The following is an 18,009-nucleotide window of genomic DNA, read 5'->3' as shown; positions in this document are numbered from 1 at the left end:
CACATACACACACACACACACACAGACACACACACACGCATACACACACACACATACACACACGCATACACACACACACATACCTACACGCACACACACACACGTATACATACATACGCACGCACGCACGCACGCACACACACACACACACACACACACACCCCTACAAGAGACGGGTAAACACATTCACACACTACTCGAACGCACACACACGCACACAACAGAGCTGGGGACATACTGTGTCTCCTACAAGAGACTGGTATCGGAGCCATACAAGAGACATGTGCACCCACTTCTCACTCTCTCATACACACATACACGGCTGGACTTACCAGCTGACTCTCTCCTGGTCTTTGTCCTGTGCAGGTGGTGGAACTTCAGAACAGACTGTCGGAAGAGTCCAAAAAGGCAAACAAGATGGAGTTTGAGTACAAACGTCTGAAAGAAAAAGTGGACTCCCTCCAAAAAGAGAAAGATGTAATTATTTATTTTATTCCCAGTGTTCATATCACATGCAAGTCAAAATGATGCTTCAAGTTCAGGGTTGTTCTCTTGCTTTAGAGCCATTTTGGCGCCATGCACAGTCTCCTGCTTTGTATTGCCTTAGTAGTAGGAACGCAGTTACCAATGGCAGTGAAGTTGAACTCTTTTGGACTGGCTCTGTTTGCGTGGGTTCAGAGGGCAGACAGGAAACAGCTGGACTCACTCCAGTGCCTGTGGTGTTTCTCCCTCCTGGGAAAGAGTGCATTTTAGAGCTGGTGATAGATTCATATCTCACCTCTCTCATCCTGTTGTGGTTGGACCTGGAGTAAATGTCCTCGGCTGAAGTGTTGAGAGGGCGTTGTGGGGCTGTATTGTGTTGCAGTGTGTGTGTTCACATGCATTTACACATGTGTGGTGTTTCTCAGCGCATGAGAACAGAACGGGACTCTCTGAAAGACACGATCGAGGAGCTCCGCTGTGTCCAAGCCCAGGAGGGCCAGCTCACTGCAGGTACAGCATTGGCCACCACACACACACACACACGCACACATGCACGCGCGCATGCACACACACACACATACAAGCACGCACACACGCACGCAAGCAAACACACACTCTCTGCATTCAGCGTTTCCCTTGAGTAGTCTCATCAGTTGTTTCTCATAACTGTCATACCCGGATAACTGTCATACCCGGACGACTGTCATACCTGGATGACTGTCATACCCGGACGACTGTCATACCTGGACGACTGTCATACCCGGACGACTGTCATACCCGGACAACTGTCATACCCGGACAACTGTCATACCCGGATAACTGTCATACCCGGACAACTGTCATACCCGGACGACTGTCATACCCGGACGACTGTCATACCCGGACAACTGTCATACCCGGACGACTGTCATACCCGGACAACTGTCATACCCGGACCCATGCAGGACCCCACAGTGGCGTCTGGCCTGAACCCCGAGGCCTGAATCCGCTGTCTTTCTGCCAAACATCTCATCCTGGATCTGCTTCAGCCAGTTGGGCCGCCTGTGTTCCAACATGGCTGCAAATCCGCGGCCATCCGCACATATCCGTCTGTTATCGGCCAGGCTGGTCTCTGTAAGCTTCACTGAAGGCCTGTCTGTTCCTGTAGCGCCTCCTCCATTTTGTACAGAGATGCACAGTCAGTGTGTGCCACAGAGCTCACTGAAAATAATTTGTCAGGCCGCATGTACAGTGATGATTGGTTGCAGTAGGATGGGTCCACAATTTTCTTTTAGAAAAGTTAATGTGTTATCTGTTTTAAAGTTAGTGTACTGTACATCGAATTACATTTGTAAGTGAAGTAATTTCAGTGAAGTTACTTAAAACATAATAAGCTAAACAATATTTGTGTGCAGTCAATGGCCCTTATAAATATATTCCAACTATTCCTTTAAATATTAGTCACTTTCTAAACAAACTCTGTCCCATTCATGATGTGTTTATATTTAATTTTAATATATAAATTCAAAGAATTTTAGTAACCTCACGGCATACTTATTATTATTACTTGGATGAGTGTGCTTCCATATTTTCCATATCTTTTTATTTAATGGGTTTTTTAATGATTTTAGATGAAAATGAATCATGTCCTCATCTTTAAATAAACTGCACAAGTAGTTGCGGGAACGCATTTAGTTTTTTTCTGACCAGTCGCTTAAATAAATGTTTTCCTTTTTTGGTTGTGACTGCCGTTGAGTAGAAAGATTGATGTGCGGTAATGTTCTGGAAGCAGTGATTGATCAGTGTGCTTGTCTCCGGCAGGTCTGGTTCCTCTGGGCAGCAGTGAAGCCTCCGACCTGGCGGCGGAAATCATCACACCTGAGATTCGGTACGTCCTCTGTCTGTCCTTCGGGTGGCCTGTAGTGCAGTGGTTAAGGTACACGACTGGGACCCGCAAGGTCGATGGTTCGATCCTCGGTGTAGCCACAATAAGATCTGCACAGCCGTTGGGCCCTTGAGCAAGGCCCTTAACTCTGCATTGCTCCCGGAGAGGATTGTGAAGAGTAGGGCGGTTCCCTGGTGTCCTGGCTGAATTCCCAACCTGGCTCCTGCCAACTGCCACCGAATCATCCCTTGATTTAATTGGCTAAACATTGTTATCTCCCTCTCCACCTTAGCTGATGTGTGGTGAGCATGCTAGCATTCTGGCACAAAATGGCTGCCGTTGCATTGCATAATACTTTGTATCCTGTATAAATGCTGTTGTACCATTTCTGTTATCCTGTACATTCAAAATTGCTGCAGAGGGAGTTCTGTTGCTACTATATTCTGTCCTGCAGACGCTGCGTATAGATTTGCTCAGAAAGTGGGTCACCCCAGCGTACTGGGGTTTGGCTTCCTGCTGCGTTCCCCCTGCTCTGTTTCTGGGAGCGTTGCAGTATAAAGTGTATGCGTGAGCTGAGTGAGAAGTGCGTGGAGGTTATGTAAGCAGGAAACAGCCTCCAGTCCAGATGCTGTGGTTGCATCAGCTGAGCTTCCCTGCTTTACGTTGGCGACGAGACCTGGTGCCTCAACGGTGCGCGGCGTGGATGGGAAAAACGTGTCAGGTGTGGCGTAAACGCCCATCCCGTTTCACCAGGAATGGCCTTGCAGCGTCAGTTCAGTCCATTGAACACGCTGCCCCATGATTACATTACGTTAGTTATTTAGCTGACGCTTTTAGCCAATGTGATTTGCAGTTGCTCTCCCCTGGAGCAATGTGGGGTTAAGGGCTGTGGTCAAGGGCCCAACAGCTGTACGGGTCTTATCATGGCTACACTGGGGATCGAACCACCAACCAGGTCCCAGTCATGTACCTTAACCACTTGGCTACAGGCTGTCCCTGAGCTGTGTAAGAGCTTTAATACCAGGATAGAATTGCTGGTGTGTTGTGATTGGTAGTAGAGTAAAGGAAACTGGCTGGGCTCCACGTCTGACACAATACGATCATAGCTTCTTGACCAGCATTCCCCATTTCTGGTCCCGATGAGCCCTGTGCTGGTTTCATGAGTCAATCCGTCAGAGCAGGAGATTGTCCTGGATAGAACCCCTCCTTGGCTGGTACTGTTGGTTGTAGGAGGGAGGAATGGGTGGTGGAGAAGGCCCACACCCTGGGTTTCTTGTCGTGTCTCCTGTGGAGTCATGCTGCTTACAAGTGTAATAAAGCCAAACGTGTGATCATATGGTCGCTGTGCGGTCATGCCCTGAGGAGCTCGCTGACCAGGGGAGCGGGTGTGTCCTACAGGGAGAGGCTGATCCGCCTGCAGCACGAGAACAAGATGCTGAAGCTGAACCAGGAGGGCTCGGACAACGAGAAGATCGCCCTGCTGCAGAGCCTGCTGGAGGACGCCAACAGCAGGAAGAACGAGCTGGAGACGGAGAACAGGTACCGCCAGCCCGTATCAGGACCCTCTCGCTCACCTCGGCCCCTGATTCCACACGCGTTAGCACGTTAGCATTATTCCAGAGCTTTAGCACGTTAGCATTATGTCAGAGCATTAGCATTTTAGCGTTATTACACAGCCTTCATCTGTAGCACGGTAGGCTTCAGCCCGTACCGATTCCACACGTGTTAGCATGTTAGCATTATTCCAGAGCATTTGCATTATTGCTCAGCTACTGTTAGTGTCAGCCTGTAACACTTTTGCACACGTTAGCATTATTATGGAGCCTTGGTCTGTAGCACGGTAGGCTTCAACCTATACCGATTCCCCATGCATTAGCACCTTAGCATTATTCCATTGTTGGCACGTTAGCATTATTCCAGAGTGTTAGCATGCTAGCATTAGTACAGAGCCTTGGTCTGTTGCTTGGTAGGCTTCAGTTCCTACCGATTCCACACATGATAGTATTATTCCAGTGTTGGCATGTCAGCATTATTCCAGAGCGTTAGCATGTTGGCAATTTTTAACTGAGACTCCGCTGTGTTTAATTTCTCCCGTTTCAGACTTGTGAACCAGAGGCTGATGGAGGGCCAGTCTCAGGTTGAGGAGCTGCAGAAGTCCCTGCAGGAACAGGGCTCGAAGGCGGATGATGTGAGTATCCATGGAAGCCATCTGGATCGTCTGGAAACAGTTGTGTCTCTTTTTGTTTTCCAGGGGTGGAATGCTATTATTTGTTGTAAAAACGTGAACTGCACTATCACCAGTCTCAGCCCTGCTTGGCTATTAACAGTACTAACATGCTTACAGTTTGCTTTATGTAACGGGCCTGTATTTTGTCGACTGTCTTCAACCACTATCTTCATAACATACTTATTTATGTGTTCCCATTTGAAAGAGCTGCACCAAACAACCGAAATTGAGTTGATGTTACTCAGAATTACGAGTGAGAAATCTTCAGTGTAAAGCGATTATAACTGCATTATGACAGTCTTCTAAAGTCAAAAGCCTGCTTTGTAACTGACAGGATTATCTCTTCATTCATTATCATTTTTAAGAATCTCATCATACTAACGCCTCCAGTGTGGTGTGTTTGTGTTTGTGTGTGTGCGTGTGCGCATGCCTGTGTGTGCTGGTGAGTTGCTGTCATCCCTGTGATGTGGTTTATGTTTTTAGCTTGGCAGCAGGGAGACCTCGGTACGCACACCCGCACTGTGGGCCCCGGAGCCCGGGGGTGTAGAAAAAGGGCCTCTTGAGTGTGTAAGGGGCGTCCCGCTGCTGATGGGACTTCCCGGAGAAGTGACGTGCATGTGTGTGAATATAATACACGACAGTGCCTCTGGCGCCATCTCCTGTCCACTTCCTGCTGCTGCTTCACTAAATACCTCCCTGTTTAAACCTCGCCTCTTCGGTGTGGCTGGGGCCCTGCTGCGAATCATTGCTTCTGTCGCATTGCCTTACGCCCCTCCCCTCACAGGCTATTGGCTATTGTAAGTACAGCTTATTTGGCATTCCCTGTAGGACTCCCAGGTGGGAAAGAAATACGTTTTAAGGGAAAACATAACGTCCATAGGACGTGTGTGGCTGGGCCTTGTAGATATGTATAAATCTCTGTCAGAAGATGTGCTGAATCTGCATGCACCTTGCTGGCAGCTAAACGCTCTCTCTCTCTCTCTCTCTCTCTCTCTCTCCCTCTCCCTCTCCCTCTCCCTCTCCCTCTCCCTCTCCCTCTCCCTCTCCCTCTCTCTCTCTCTCTCTCTCTCTCTCTCTCTCTCTCTCTCTCTCTCTCTCTCGAGGCCTCCGCGGTAAGGTGTTGGCCGTGTGTGGGATAGGCGCACAAAGTGCTCTTTAAGGGGATATCCTCATTAGCTGTGATCTGAGACTGGTTCCCATGTTTGCTCAGTCACCCTGGTGGGTAGAGCCTATCAGAGGTGTCTCTTTGAGAACCCTTTGAGCACCTCACGTGGTCTGTGGGCTCCTTATCCCCTAGTAGTTCTATGTCTGTGTTGCATTCTTGTCTTTGTTGCATCTTCAGAATTTGTTCCTTGTTACCGGTTTTATGCGCCTGTCTAGAATCCTGTGTGCACCTGGTGGTGGTGCAGTGGTGCAGTTTTGGATATGTTGATTCACCGGCTTGTTTTGGTGTTGGTAAACGGCACAATGGGCAAGCGTTCACGTTCATGAAAAACTGTCAACTCCTGTAGAACTTCTACAAAAGGCCGCATCCGCTTTCATTGTCAAATCAAGCAGATTGCAAGACATCTTTCAAGAAATCAAGAAAATAATTTGTCTTTCAATTCTTTTCCGTGCTCTGCTTTTATATATTATTCTGAATTGGATGTTTATCTGTTAATGCAAGGGAGGGAAATTAACCTTTTTCCCTGTAATGCCCTCTGAAGAGTGGTCATTACAATCACTTGTACCACACTCATTTCATCATAATAAACATAGTGAAATTAGTTTAGTTTTCTACAGCTAAACGTTAAAGGTACAATAGGTAATTTCGGACTTCCAGCGGTTAAGAGACAAACACCCTCAAACAGAAACATACACCCTCACACCACAAGCACTGTTTATCCCTCCCCCTTTTCTGTGAATGAGCTTGTGTTTGATTTGCACTTTGTTGTACGTCGCTCTGGATAAGAGCGTCTGCTAAGTGCCACGTAATGTAATGTAATGTAATGTTGAAACCCCCCCCATGTCATTGGCTGTGTCAGTTACATTACATGTTACATGTTTAGCTCATACCGTTATCCAATTAGAACCAATTTTCAACCAAGCTTGATTTATTGTACAGCTATACAATGTGTTGGTAGTGTCGGTCCTTCAACTGTATAATTTGAAACCCGAATTTAAGGACTATAAACACAAGCAGAGGGTGAGTCAACATGTCAGTGAGCCTTTTTCAATAATAGGAAGGGATTTACAGTGGTCTTGTAGCAGTATTATAACACAAAAATCATACCTATTGTACCTTTAAGGCTATCATCATACTTATGATTTATGTTAATTAAAATCTCATTATATATTATATGTGATTCATGTACAGTTATTTCTCTCCCTGGCTGTGATTACTGTGTGTTGGTATTGTGTCTTTTTCGAGCAAAGGATCCATTAAATCCAGTTTTAGTAGTGCTGTTTATCGCCCTCTGCTGGAGGACTAAAGGAAAAGACATTTGCATGTCTACGGTATCACATCTTGCCCCATTTATGGCTCCCACAATACCATGCCGTACGTGTCAGATATACGCAGGGACATGTTTTATTGACCCCTAAAGTGCAAAGATACAGGTGTAACGCACCTCTTCTGATTCATTCGGCACTTAGCCTTCAGCTAACATAAGTCATTGCGAAACCGGCGGCGCTTAGTTTTAAAATAAACCGCCATTACCCTTCGGTTTGGGGTGATTAACTCTCGGCGGCGGAGGCTGTAATTCTCGCGGTGAGTTGCAGGGCAGTTGAGAGCCCACCTCATTGCCCTCGCTGTCACACTGTGGATGGATGCTGCCTCGTCGGGCAGCCTGGAATGGGGTCGCGCGATCTGCAGGTGATGAGGTAGACGGCAGCCAAAAAGTGAGCAGTCATCCGCGGTAGCCCATCGATTTGGCGCTGGGATTAACTGGCCGTCTCAACAGGCACTAAGCGGTGGTTTATAGGTAGCTGCGGAGCGAGACCGGCTGTAAATGAAATGTTACAGGAATATTCAGTTATTTTTGTGCCTCTTGGTTCAGGGGGAGGAGGATCCACTTCCATGGACCAAATTAGGATTTCATTCATGAATATTAAAGGATTCCTTTTGCCACATTTTACATACATGAGTAGCATCAAGTGTAGTCGTCAAATATAGTAAATACAAATAAAAAGTAGTAAAATGTGAATGTATTGAGTATAATAACAACTATCATCAGCGTTCTTTCTAACAGTTAAAGATGTACATAGGATGTCGTTTAGTTTATTAGGCCATCTCTGTTTTATGTGAAACCACTTAAGCTTGCTAATTAAAATGTATATTGCAATGAAAAATACAGAAGGCTGCCATCATTTAACTGTTTAAATAGTTTGTTTCTTGATGTCCACCCATGTACAGATGTGTGGAAAATTTAGTTCGATACGGTACTGAGTTTATATTTCCTGTTCTTCCAGCAGAGGGCACTAAAGGCACATTGAGCTACTTGGATTTCTGACTGGAAAAAAAAAAATCCATGCGTTCTAATCCTGTTCTTATCTGTTTCAGTCAATAATTCTGAAGAAGAAGTGTGACGAGCATTTGTAAGTAGGAGTGTGTGCGCACCTCTGTGTGTGTGTGTGTGTGTGTGTGTGTGTGTGTGTGTCTACCTATACGTGTATAATGTGTATATGTGTTTTCAGTGTTATGGTGTTTTTTTGAAGAGCCATGCTTTGTGTCTTTATTCGTGAAAATCAGGGAGAAGCTCCGTGAAGTGAACAACGAGCTCCAGAAGAAGAGCACTTTCATTGAAGACCTGGAGCCCAAATATAACCTTAGCTGTGAGTGCAAGTGTGTGTGTTGGAATCTCTGACTTTTCTGTGGTCATCATATGCTGTACACTTGTAATATAAGTGCATAATATTACAGCCTTGTGTGTCTTTTACCCACTTCTTTTTCTTTAGCCCAAAAAGTGGAGGAGTTGGAGGAAGCCTTGAAGAAGAAAGATGAAGACATGAAGCAAATGGAGGAGAGGTATAAAAAATACCTGGAGAAGGCCAAGAGCGTGAGTACAATTTAGCCCACAATCCAATTCCATTTCCACTGCTGTTTCCATATTCCCAATATGAACTATCCCCCATAGCTCCCCCGTGTTCCTGTCAACGACTGCTCCCAGCCTCCCATTATTTTTAAACTACATCCCCCATGTTCCTATATCAACTACTGCTCCCAGATTCCCATTCATTTTAATTCATTTTAAACCACAACCTCCCATTCAATTTAAACTACAACCCCCATGTTCCTATATCAACTACTGCTCCCTGATTCCCTTTAGTTTTCGGCTAGCACTCCCATATTCCTATATGAACTGCAGCACTCTGATTACCGTTCATTTTAAATTACAGCCCGCGCGCTCCTATATCGGCTAACATTATTACTCCCCGATGACAATTCACTTTAAATGGCCGCCCCCGTGTTCCGATATCAACCACTGTTCCCAAATTCTCATTCATTTTAAATGGCCGCCCCCGTGTTCCCATACCGACTACTACTCCCAAATTCTCATTCAATTTAAACTACAACCCCCATGTTCCCGTATCGGCTACCGCTCCCAGTCGGCCATTCATTTTGAACGTATCGCCGCGCTCAGTCTATTATGAAGTACCGTTCCGCGCTCCCAGTCAGTGTGCACTGTTATCACTGTGTTCTTCTGCACAGTGCTTTTTTTGTGATGGGGCTACATAATCAGTTACACTCTGAATCAAAGATATCGCTGCATTTTGATGTTCTGAAGGAGAAACTCGGCCCATTCTGCTGAATTCATTTGAATAAGTGAATGGTATTCAGCCTGTTCTTTCGAAACAACCGTGTGGAATATTAGCTGAAAATGCCTTTCTTTAGCTTGGTCAGAGTGCGATGGTGTATGTGCTGTTCTTCACAGTTTTATCAGAGTACAGTGTGTTTATACAGGGCTGTGTGTAGGTGGTTGATACAGACCTGTCTGTAGATGGTTGATTCAGGGCTGTGTGTAACTGGTCGATACAGGGCTGTATGTAGATAGCTTTATACAGGCCTGTCTGTAGATGGTTGATACAGGGCTGTCTGTAGATGGTTGATACAGACCTGTCTATAGATGGGTTGATACAGGGCTGTCGGTAGATAGTTGATACGGGGCTGTCTGTAGATGGTTGATACAGGGCTGTGTGTAGGTGGTTGATACAGACCTGTCTGTAGATGGGTTGATACAGGGCTGTGTGTAGGTGGTTGATGCAGGGCTGTGTGTAGATGGTTGATACAGACCTGTCTGTAAATCGTTGATACAGGGCTGTGTGTAACTGGTTGATACAGGGCTGTGTGTAGATAGCTTTATACAAACCTGTCTGTAGATGGTTGCTACAGGGCTGTGTGTAGATGGTTGATACAGGGCTGTCTGTAGATGGTTGATACAGACCTGTCTATAGATGGGTTGATACATGGCTGTCTGTAGATAGCTTTATACAGACCTGTCTATAGATGGTTGCTACAGGGCTGTGTGTAGATAGCTTTATACAGACCTGTCTGTAGATGGTTGATACGGGGCTGTCTGTAGATGGTTGATACAGGGCTGTCTATAGATGAGTTGATACAGGGCTGTCTGTAGATGGGTTGATACAGACCTGTCTGTAGATGGTTGATACGGGGCTGTGTGTAGATGGTTGATACAGGGCTGTGTGTAGATGGTTGATACAGGGCTGTGTGTAGATGGTTGATACAGGGCTGTCTGTAGATGGTTGATACAGGGCTGTCTGTAGATGGTTGATACAGGGCTGTCTGTAGATGGTTGATACAGGGCTGTGTGTAGATGGTTGATACAGGGCTGTGTGTAGATGGTTGATACAGACCTGTCTGTAGATGGGTTGATACAGGGCTGTGTGTAGATGGTTGATACAGGGCTGTGTGTAGATGGTTGATACAGACCTGTCTGTAGATGGGTTGATACAGGGCTGTGTGTAGATGGTTGATACAGACCTGTCTGTTGATGGGTTGATACAGACCTGTCTGTAGATGGGTTGATACAGGCCTGTCTGTAGATGGGTTGATACAGGGCTGTCTGTAGATGGTTGATACAGGGCTGTCTGTAGATGGTTGATACAGGGCTGTCTGTAGATGGTTGATACGGGGCTGTCTGTAGATGGTTGATACAGACCTGTCTATAGATGAGTTGATACAGGGCTGTCTGTAGATGGGTTGATACAGACCTGTCTGTAGATGGTTGATACAGGGCTGTGTGTAGATGGTTGATACAGGGCTGTCTGTAGATGGTTGATACAGACCTGTCTGTAGATGGTTGATACAGGGCTGTGTGGAGATGGTTGATACAGGGCTGTGTGGAGATGGTTGATACAGGGCTGTGTGTAGATGGTTGATACAGGGCTGTCTGTAGATGGTTGATACAGACCTGTCTATAGATGGGTTGATACAGGGCTGTCTGTAGATGGTTGATACAGGGCTGTGTGGAGATGGTTGATACAGGGCTGTGTGGAGATGGTTGATACAGGGCTGTGTGGAGATGGGTTGATACAGGGCTGTGTGTAGATGGGTTGATACAGGGCTGTCTGTAGATGGTTGATACAGGGCTGTGTGGAGATGGGTTGATACAGGGCTGTGTGTAGATGGGTTGATACAGGGCTGTCTGTAGATGGTTGATACAGGGCTGTGTGTAGATGGTTGATACAGGGCTGTGTGGAGATGGGTTGATACAGGGCTGTGTGTAGATGGTTGATACAGGGCTGTCTGTAGATGGGTTGATACAGGGCTGTGTGTAGATGGTTGATACAGGGCGGTGAGTAGTCATGTCTCCCATGTGAAGCACGTTGCTCTTTCTCTGCAGGTGATCCGCACCCTAGATCCCAAGCAGAACCAGGGCTCTGCTCCCGAGGTCCAGGCTCTCAAGAACCAGCTGCAGGAAAGAGAACGGATGCTCCACTCACTGGAGGTGGGGAAGGGTGTGAGAGAGAGTGTGTGTGTGTGTGTGCGCACACGCGTGTGTGTGTGTGTGTGTGCGCGCGCGCGCGCGCGTGTGTGTGTGTGTGTGAGAGTGTGTATGTGAGAGAGAGAGTGAGTGTTCACTCACTTCCGCTCACTCTCACACGCACACACGCACACACACACCATTTACCTTTAAGTTTTAGCGCATAATTTCCTCTGTGCCTACAGAGGAAGCGACTTCTTTTATCCCAAAATGTGACACACACAATGAACTACACTGCCGGAATGTAGCTATAGGCCAAGTTAATTTTTACAGGACATGGCACCTTAGCCACATTTTGTGTTATTTTCACACTAGCCCGTAATCCTTTTATTTCTGGCCTGCACTCTTGCCCCTGACAAGCTTCATCCTACAGCAGCTGATGGCAGTAGTTCTCTGTGGAATGCCCTTTGGACCTCAGGTCCTGAGTATGTCCATTAATGCACTGTCCTCACTGCGACTCTGCTCTCACCCCCCCCACAGAAAGAGTACGACAAAACGAAAACCCAGAGAGACCAGGAGGAGAAGCTCATAGTTTCTGCCTGGTACAACATGGTGAGTGGCTCATGACTTTGGACCTCAGGCAGCCTCAATATCTATGTATTTCTATAGTCGTTTTTGAACCATTTCCCTTACCGTTGCCAAGGATGCACTTTTAATTTTAATCATAAAATGGCAGTTTGATGAATGTCAATAAAATAGTCAGTTTCATTTGACCTGGAGCTTATATGAGTCCAAAAAGAGGCTAAAGTCTGTGTGCAACCTGTCGGTCTGTAGACGCGGTTCTGTCGGTCTGTAGACACGGTTCTGTGTCTGTAGAACCGGTTCTGTGTGTCTGTAGACACTGTTCTGTGGGTCTGTAGAGGTGGTTCTGTCGGTCTGTAGACGCGGCTCTGTGTCTGTAGAACCAGTTCTGTGTCTGTAGACACGGTTCTGTGTGTCTATAGACGCGGTTCTGTGGGTCTGTAGACGTGTTCCTGAGCAGCCTCTCTCCGCAGGGCATGGCGCTACAGAAGAAGGCTGCGGAGGACCGTCTGGCCAGCACGGGTTCGGGGCAGTCCTTCCTGGCCCGCCAGCGACAGGCCACCAGCGCTCGCCGAAACTACCCGGGACACGTGCAGGCGGCCGCAGGAAGGTAGAGCGACTGGGCCCCCCCAGCTGCCTCACAGACGTCTGCCCCAACACGCCGCAGCGTTCAGGGCATAAAGCCCTCCGTTTGTTTTGTTCCCCCCCCCTCCCCTTTTTGTTTAACTAACACTAAATAATGTACAACTTGAGGATTTGTGTTTTTCCCTTTCCTGTCATTTCCGCCATGTTTTTAAAGTGTAGAGATCTTCTTTTGTGTTATTCTGCCTTCCGGGCGCAGTGGTTTTAAGTCGGGATGCCAGCTCTTCAGTGAATTACCCAGCAGCGCACCTTTCACGATTGTCATACCGTGCTCGCAACGCACACCAAGCAGCTGTGAGACTGCCTCACAAGTTTCATTATTTATTATATAAACCCAACAAAATACTACCCTTTTTAAACTTTAAATTTAAGATGTTTTATGCAGTAGTTATTATGCTTCGGGATAAGATTTTAGTATGCTTTGCAAGTAGTCTATTCACACAGAACTGTGTGTAGATAGTTCATTTGGTATTTAGCTTTTTTGAGTTAGCATTGTAGCCAAATAGGCGCCTCTTTTAACCAGTGCAATAGACAGAACAAGTCACTAAAGTTTCACTAAATGAAGACTTTCTGGGGTCGAGGTCAAGGTTTGTGTTCAGTGTTAAGTTTTATGCGTTTCCCCAGTGTCAGAGACAGACCAAATTTACAGAGAAAGAAATATTCTGTGGTTATTTATTCTAGTATTTTCCTCTGACAGTAAATGTTACTTGCTATAAAACCACCGACTGGTGTCTACATTGATCACAGCACAAGGCTTAATTATTTTCATGTCTTTACATTTTGTTTAATCTAAGTTTCTCTGGCTAAGACCCATTGTTACACAAAGTGCCTCCATTAATCAGTGTTATTGGTCCTAGCATGGGCATCTCTGCTTAAAACCCAGAAGGTGAGAAAATTAAGTCACTCCTGTGAAATGGGTTCTGGGTCTCCTTCCCCTCTCACTGCCACTGTGGTAATGGAGGCAGAAAGAGTATTGAACAGTGTTGGCCAAATAGAAGCTTGAGTCTGAACCTTTATGAAAACGTTAATTTCTTGCTTAGTCGTGAGTCATGTTTGTCACTATAAGGGTAATGAAAGTTAGTTTTGTTTTTTTGAAGAATTCCCGTATCTATGCAGAGGCTCATGGGAATGAGAGTGTAGCCTTAACGCTCATTTGATTCGAGCTCCCAGCAGCACAGCTCGGTGTGGTGTGAAGCTCCAGTCCTCACCCAGCCTGTGAACGGAGACTCGCTGGTGTCTGTGCGGTGCTCATGACACGCTTTGAGAGGGATCATGCAGCGATTTCCCCCCCAAAGTTGTACACTCTGCAGCGATTATGCTGATTATGCCTTAGCATATTAGGTGTTGCAATAAAACCTGCACCGTGTGTTCGGCAGTTGGAGTTGTTGCACAGCTGCTGTTTAAAGGTGCCATTCGCAGTCCACAGGGTGTATGCATGCATGCGCAGTCCACGGGGTTCCTGACGTGATAGACTGTGGTTTCCTCTGCTCCGACCGCTGACGTATGACTGTATCCAGCCTTTCTGCGGCGTTGAGGAGTCGTTTTTTTGACCACTGCCAGTCGTTCTAATCATGGGGGCAGCCAGTAAAGAAATGGCCGCTTTGGGTTTTAGGGCCTGTCTACTGGCTCAATTCCATCGCAGTTCAGTCCAATGAAACACACATGTTGTTCCATGAGGATGTTTCTGTTTGTTTGTCGAATTTCCACCCCATTTCCTGCACTGACTGAGCTCGGATGAAATTGATCCCGGTTCTGGCGAGTCACCGTGCGACATCGGCTGTGCCAAAGGTCTACAGTAGGCCTCGCCACCGTCGTGTCGACTGCACAAGCCCCCTCCCTTCCCCCGTTTCTGTGATTGCAATCAACTGACTACCTAACCATTGATTTTGAACCTTTGTTTTCCCAACATTCATCAGCACGTTCTGCATCAGGAGAAAACTGTTATAATCCTGGAGGGCTATAATCCTGCTGTGTCTGTTCAACTAGCACCTGACATGTAGGAGGAAAAGCAGGCAGAGGGGACGCCTGAGCCAATGAGGACTTGTATTAAAGGGTGAAGTCGAGCTTGAGCAGGAGCAGAGAGTGGGCCCCTGTGTGCATACGCCACGGGCTCACCGCTCTGTCTGCTTGCTCAGATGAAGTACCCCAGCCTCTCCAGGGTAGCCCCTCATGTTAACGCTGCAGTCTGGCCGTCCTGTGCCTGCCAATGCCACATCATTCAGGCACCACGCCTCTGTTACTAACGTTAGTTTATGAACAAGCTCAGGGTTAGTGATGTTGGGCGATTGTGAGAATAAAATTTACTGTAACATGTTTTTATAATTCGTCTGTAAGGACGAGTGTCACCCTGAAGGGAGTAGAGATTATGTTTTGCTCTCCGTAAGAATATCATGTCTTCAGAGTAACCCACGGTGAATACACCATGACAAAGATAAGGTGCCAGTTTCCTGTATTAATATTTGATTAAGAGCGAACAAAGGTACTCTATATTCGGTGAAGAGGTTGTCATAAGCCCCAAACGTGATTGAGAATACATTTAAACTTTGAATGTATTGCTCGAATTAAGTTGAGCTTTTTAAATTAATGCAAGGTGCAGGTTGATTGGCATTAACTCTAAAATGATTACGCCTTGCTTCTCCACTAATCCTGCCTCCCTGTTGGTTCTGTGTGCATGTTTTCTCCTCTGTGACAGGTTTCTGTGTCTCTCTCTCGCCCCTGCAGCGATGTGGTTGCATGACCCCCCGGCGGCGTTGGGGTTGCATGACTCGCCGTTTTGCATGACTTTGCGCTGAGCCTGCAGATAACCCCATCGACACTAACCCCCGCGCCCCTCCTCTGCCGAGGAGCCAGAGCTCTGTCAGAGAGGGGGACCCCTTTCCCCTGGCCACACCCGGAGGACTCCCTCCCCCCGGCCCGACCTCTGGGACCCCCCACCCCGCGCTCCCCCGGACATGCTTGCTTTTGCTTCTAAAATACTACATTTCCCATCATGCTTCAGCCCAACACGAGGGGAAGTGTTTGCATGAGGGCTGGCCAGACAGGGAGGGAGCCATCTCTTTCCCCCTGCTTTAACCCCCCTCTCCTCAGCCTCCTGCTGCTATCGAGGGTCACCTCAGGACTGGCAGTGAGCTTTGTTCTCAGAGCCGCAGAACGGCTGGGACAGTGGTGTGGGTTGCAGGAACCGCTACGATGAGGACGTTCCCCCCCCCGGTCTACAGTGAGCGTTCAAATATGGCTGACGAGCCTCGCTTGAGAGGAACTCGAATTTCCCCAGTTGGGTATCTTCTAAATCGGAATACACCTCATTTTACTTTAACCCTTGTTATGTTGCTTTTCTCGTTCCTTTGTTAATTGTGTGCTAATGGAAGATCAATGGTTTGGTAATATGTTGATTTTTTAAACTTGTAATTATGGATGCCCAAGTTCTCCGAAGTTTTGATCATCTTACCCCTCTAATGGATTTGTATAGATTTGTCTTCTCTATACAATTCATTTTCTTATTCACATTTATTTGTTTTCCATTTTAGATCTTAGTCTTAACATCTTATACCATAAGGAGTGTTAACTTCATTACGTCTTATTTTAACCCTCATCAGTAATGTGTTGCTTTCAAAGTGGCAGAGTTTGAGGACAGGAATAAGCCGTTTGCGGCCATGCCTTTATAACGATATTTATTTACCTTTTGTATTTACTCGCGCAGTACTGATATTTCAAACACATTTAACGTGTATTGTGTTTCGTCTTACAGACTAACATGCCAGCAGTCTTTTAAAGTCTATCTCTTGATCACTGCACCGAAGGTCGCGCATAGTTCTTTTTTTTAACCGTTTAAATATGACCGTTTATGAAATCGCATCAGTGGAGGGGGTGCTAGGTCTGGGGGGGCACTTGCGGTTGGTGCTGCGTCAAATCGTTGGGTTCCTCTTCAGTAGCGCCTGATTGGTTGGGTCCCGTTACGGGTCTTTCACGGGCCAATGAAGGGAAATACAGAGGTCGTAATGATCCGGTTTAATTGAGGTTTTAAAGTGCTTTTACCTCTTCTGCTGTGTGCCAGCAGTGAACCCTAACGCCCTGAAGGCTACTTTGCCCCAATGTCTCCCCTGGTGCGTTTTGTGTAGTAGTACGTTGTTGCGACTGTACTCGTCCATATTTTATAATATGCAACCAATTTTCTGGAATTTGACTTGAGTGACGCTGTCTTGTGATGCGTGACTGCAGATAGGCCGTATTAGATTTAGACGCAAAGTGATTCCCCCCCCCCCCCCCCCCCAGACTGCTGACTTGAGTGTTGTGAGAGGTAGTCGTGACGTCATAGGACATGTGCAAGAAAGAAGCCCCGTTTCAGAAGCGCATGAAATGGAGTCCATAGAGGTTTTAATCTGTGAGCTTTCTCACAACCGTCCATTACGATTCCTGTGTTCGTCTTCTGCATCCAACAACCTCACGTGGTATGAAAGCCGAGGTTGTTCTGTCATCATTCATCATCAGATTGTGTGATTGCTGTAAGATTTTTTTGTTTTTTAAGGATCTGAAGATTACGTATATTGAAGTAGCAAATAACTCTTTCCATTTGCCAAGTTTTATATTGCTTGTATACAATATGTACATAATATCTGTGAGACGCAGTTGAGGAAGGACTTGGTCATTGGGGAAACGGAAAAGGAAATTGCACCCTGATTGGGTAAAAGGGTTTCACGGTATCTCTCCATTAGAACTTTATGGATACAGTGTGCTTCCTGTGCTGCAGAAATGTACAGTTGTTAATCAAGATGTAAATAAAGCTTGTATAAAACCCCGGCCTCTTTACCTCGTTTTTCCTGTTTCCAATGCTAAGATGTGGCCTAAAGGTTCTTGATAATATCGAGAGCGCTTGGTACATGGTGGGTTTTTACAGGATGCACTTATGCACTTCAGATGGTTGCTCATTCTGAGCATGAAGTTTTCTGAGACCGCTGAATCGTAATTTCACGGCTTTAACCCTTCGTGCGAGGGCTCCGCCCATTGTGTTTGTAGGGTTGATTAAATATATTTATAAGGGCCGTGAAATTGTTTTTCTTTCAGGGCATTCAGATCCAATATTTAAGTTAACTTTAAACAATCATTCCTTGGAATAACAATGACCACTAAAAGGAATGATTTCCTCCAGGCTTTAAAGTTCTTTTCTTTTTTTTCTTGCCACCTTTAAATAATATACTTCTGTCCAGTGGAGCTGGGCTAGGGTGGTTGGGAGGACTGTCCACCATGGCTAAACAATTGCCCATTTCACCTTATTTCCCCCCACTTCATAA

At 46.4% G+C, this 18,009-nt stretch overlaps 1 protein-coding gene across 4 annotated transcripts in view; it reads left to right on the top strand.

Annotated features, from left to right (window-relative positions):
* The window catches only part of hook3 (hook microtubule-tethering protein 3), a 47,359-nt gene extending 29,846 nt beyond the window's left edge, over positions 1 to 17,513 (top strand). For 3 of the 4 annotated variants that reach the window (XM_061262251.1, XM_061262255.1, XM_061262252.1), the window contains 12 exons: positions 367 to 477; positions 909 to 993; positions 2,284 to 2,350; positions 3,746 to 3,886; positions 4,448 to 4,535; positions 8,116 to 8,150; positions 8,305 to 8,387; positions 8,511 to 8,611; positions 11,417 to 11,521; positions 12,038 to 12,109; positions 12,553 to 12,689; positions 15,443 to 17,513. In XM_061262251.1, the coding sequence (XP_061118235.1) occupies positions 367 to 477; positions 909 to 993; positions 2,284 to 2,350; positions 3,746 to 3,886; positions 4,448 to 4,535; positions 8,116 to 8,150; positions 8,305 to 8,387; positions 8,511 to 8,611; positions 11,417 to 11,521; positions 12,038 to 12,109; positions 12,553 to 12,689; positions 15,443 to 15,458 (1,041 nt within the window). In that variant the 3' untranslated portion in view covers positions 15,459 to 17,513. Of the gene's footprint in view, positions 1 to 366; positions 478 to 908; positions 994 to 2,283; positions 2,351 to 3,745; positions 3,887 to 4,447; positions 4,536 to 8,115; positions 8,151 to 8,304; positions 8,388 to 8,510; positions 8,612 to 11,416; positions 11,522 to 12,037; positions 12,110 to 12,552; positions 12,694 to 15,442 lie in introns of those variants that run through there. The other variant, XM_061262254.1, reaches the window with a different exon arrangement.
* Positions 17,514 to 18,009: the final 496 nt, after the last annotated feature.

This window comes from Conger conger, chromosome 12, assembly GCF_963514075.1.
Source record: "Conger conger chromosome 12, fConCon1.1, whole genome shotgun sequence".
NCBI lineage: Eukaryota > Metazoa > Chordata > Actinopteri > Anguilliformes > Congridae > Conger > Conger conger.
The sequence above is the reverse complement of the archived record's forward strand: the minus strand, read 5'-3'. Positions and strand labels throughout refer to the sequence as shown.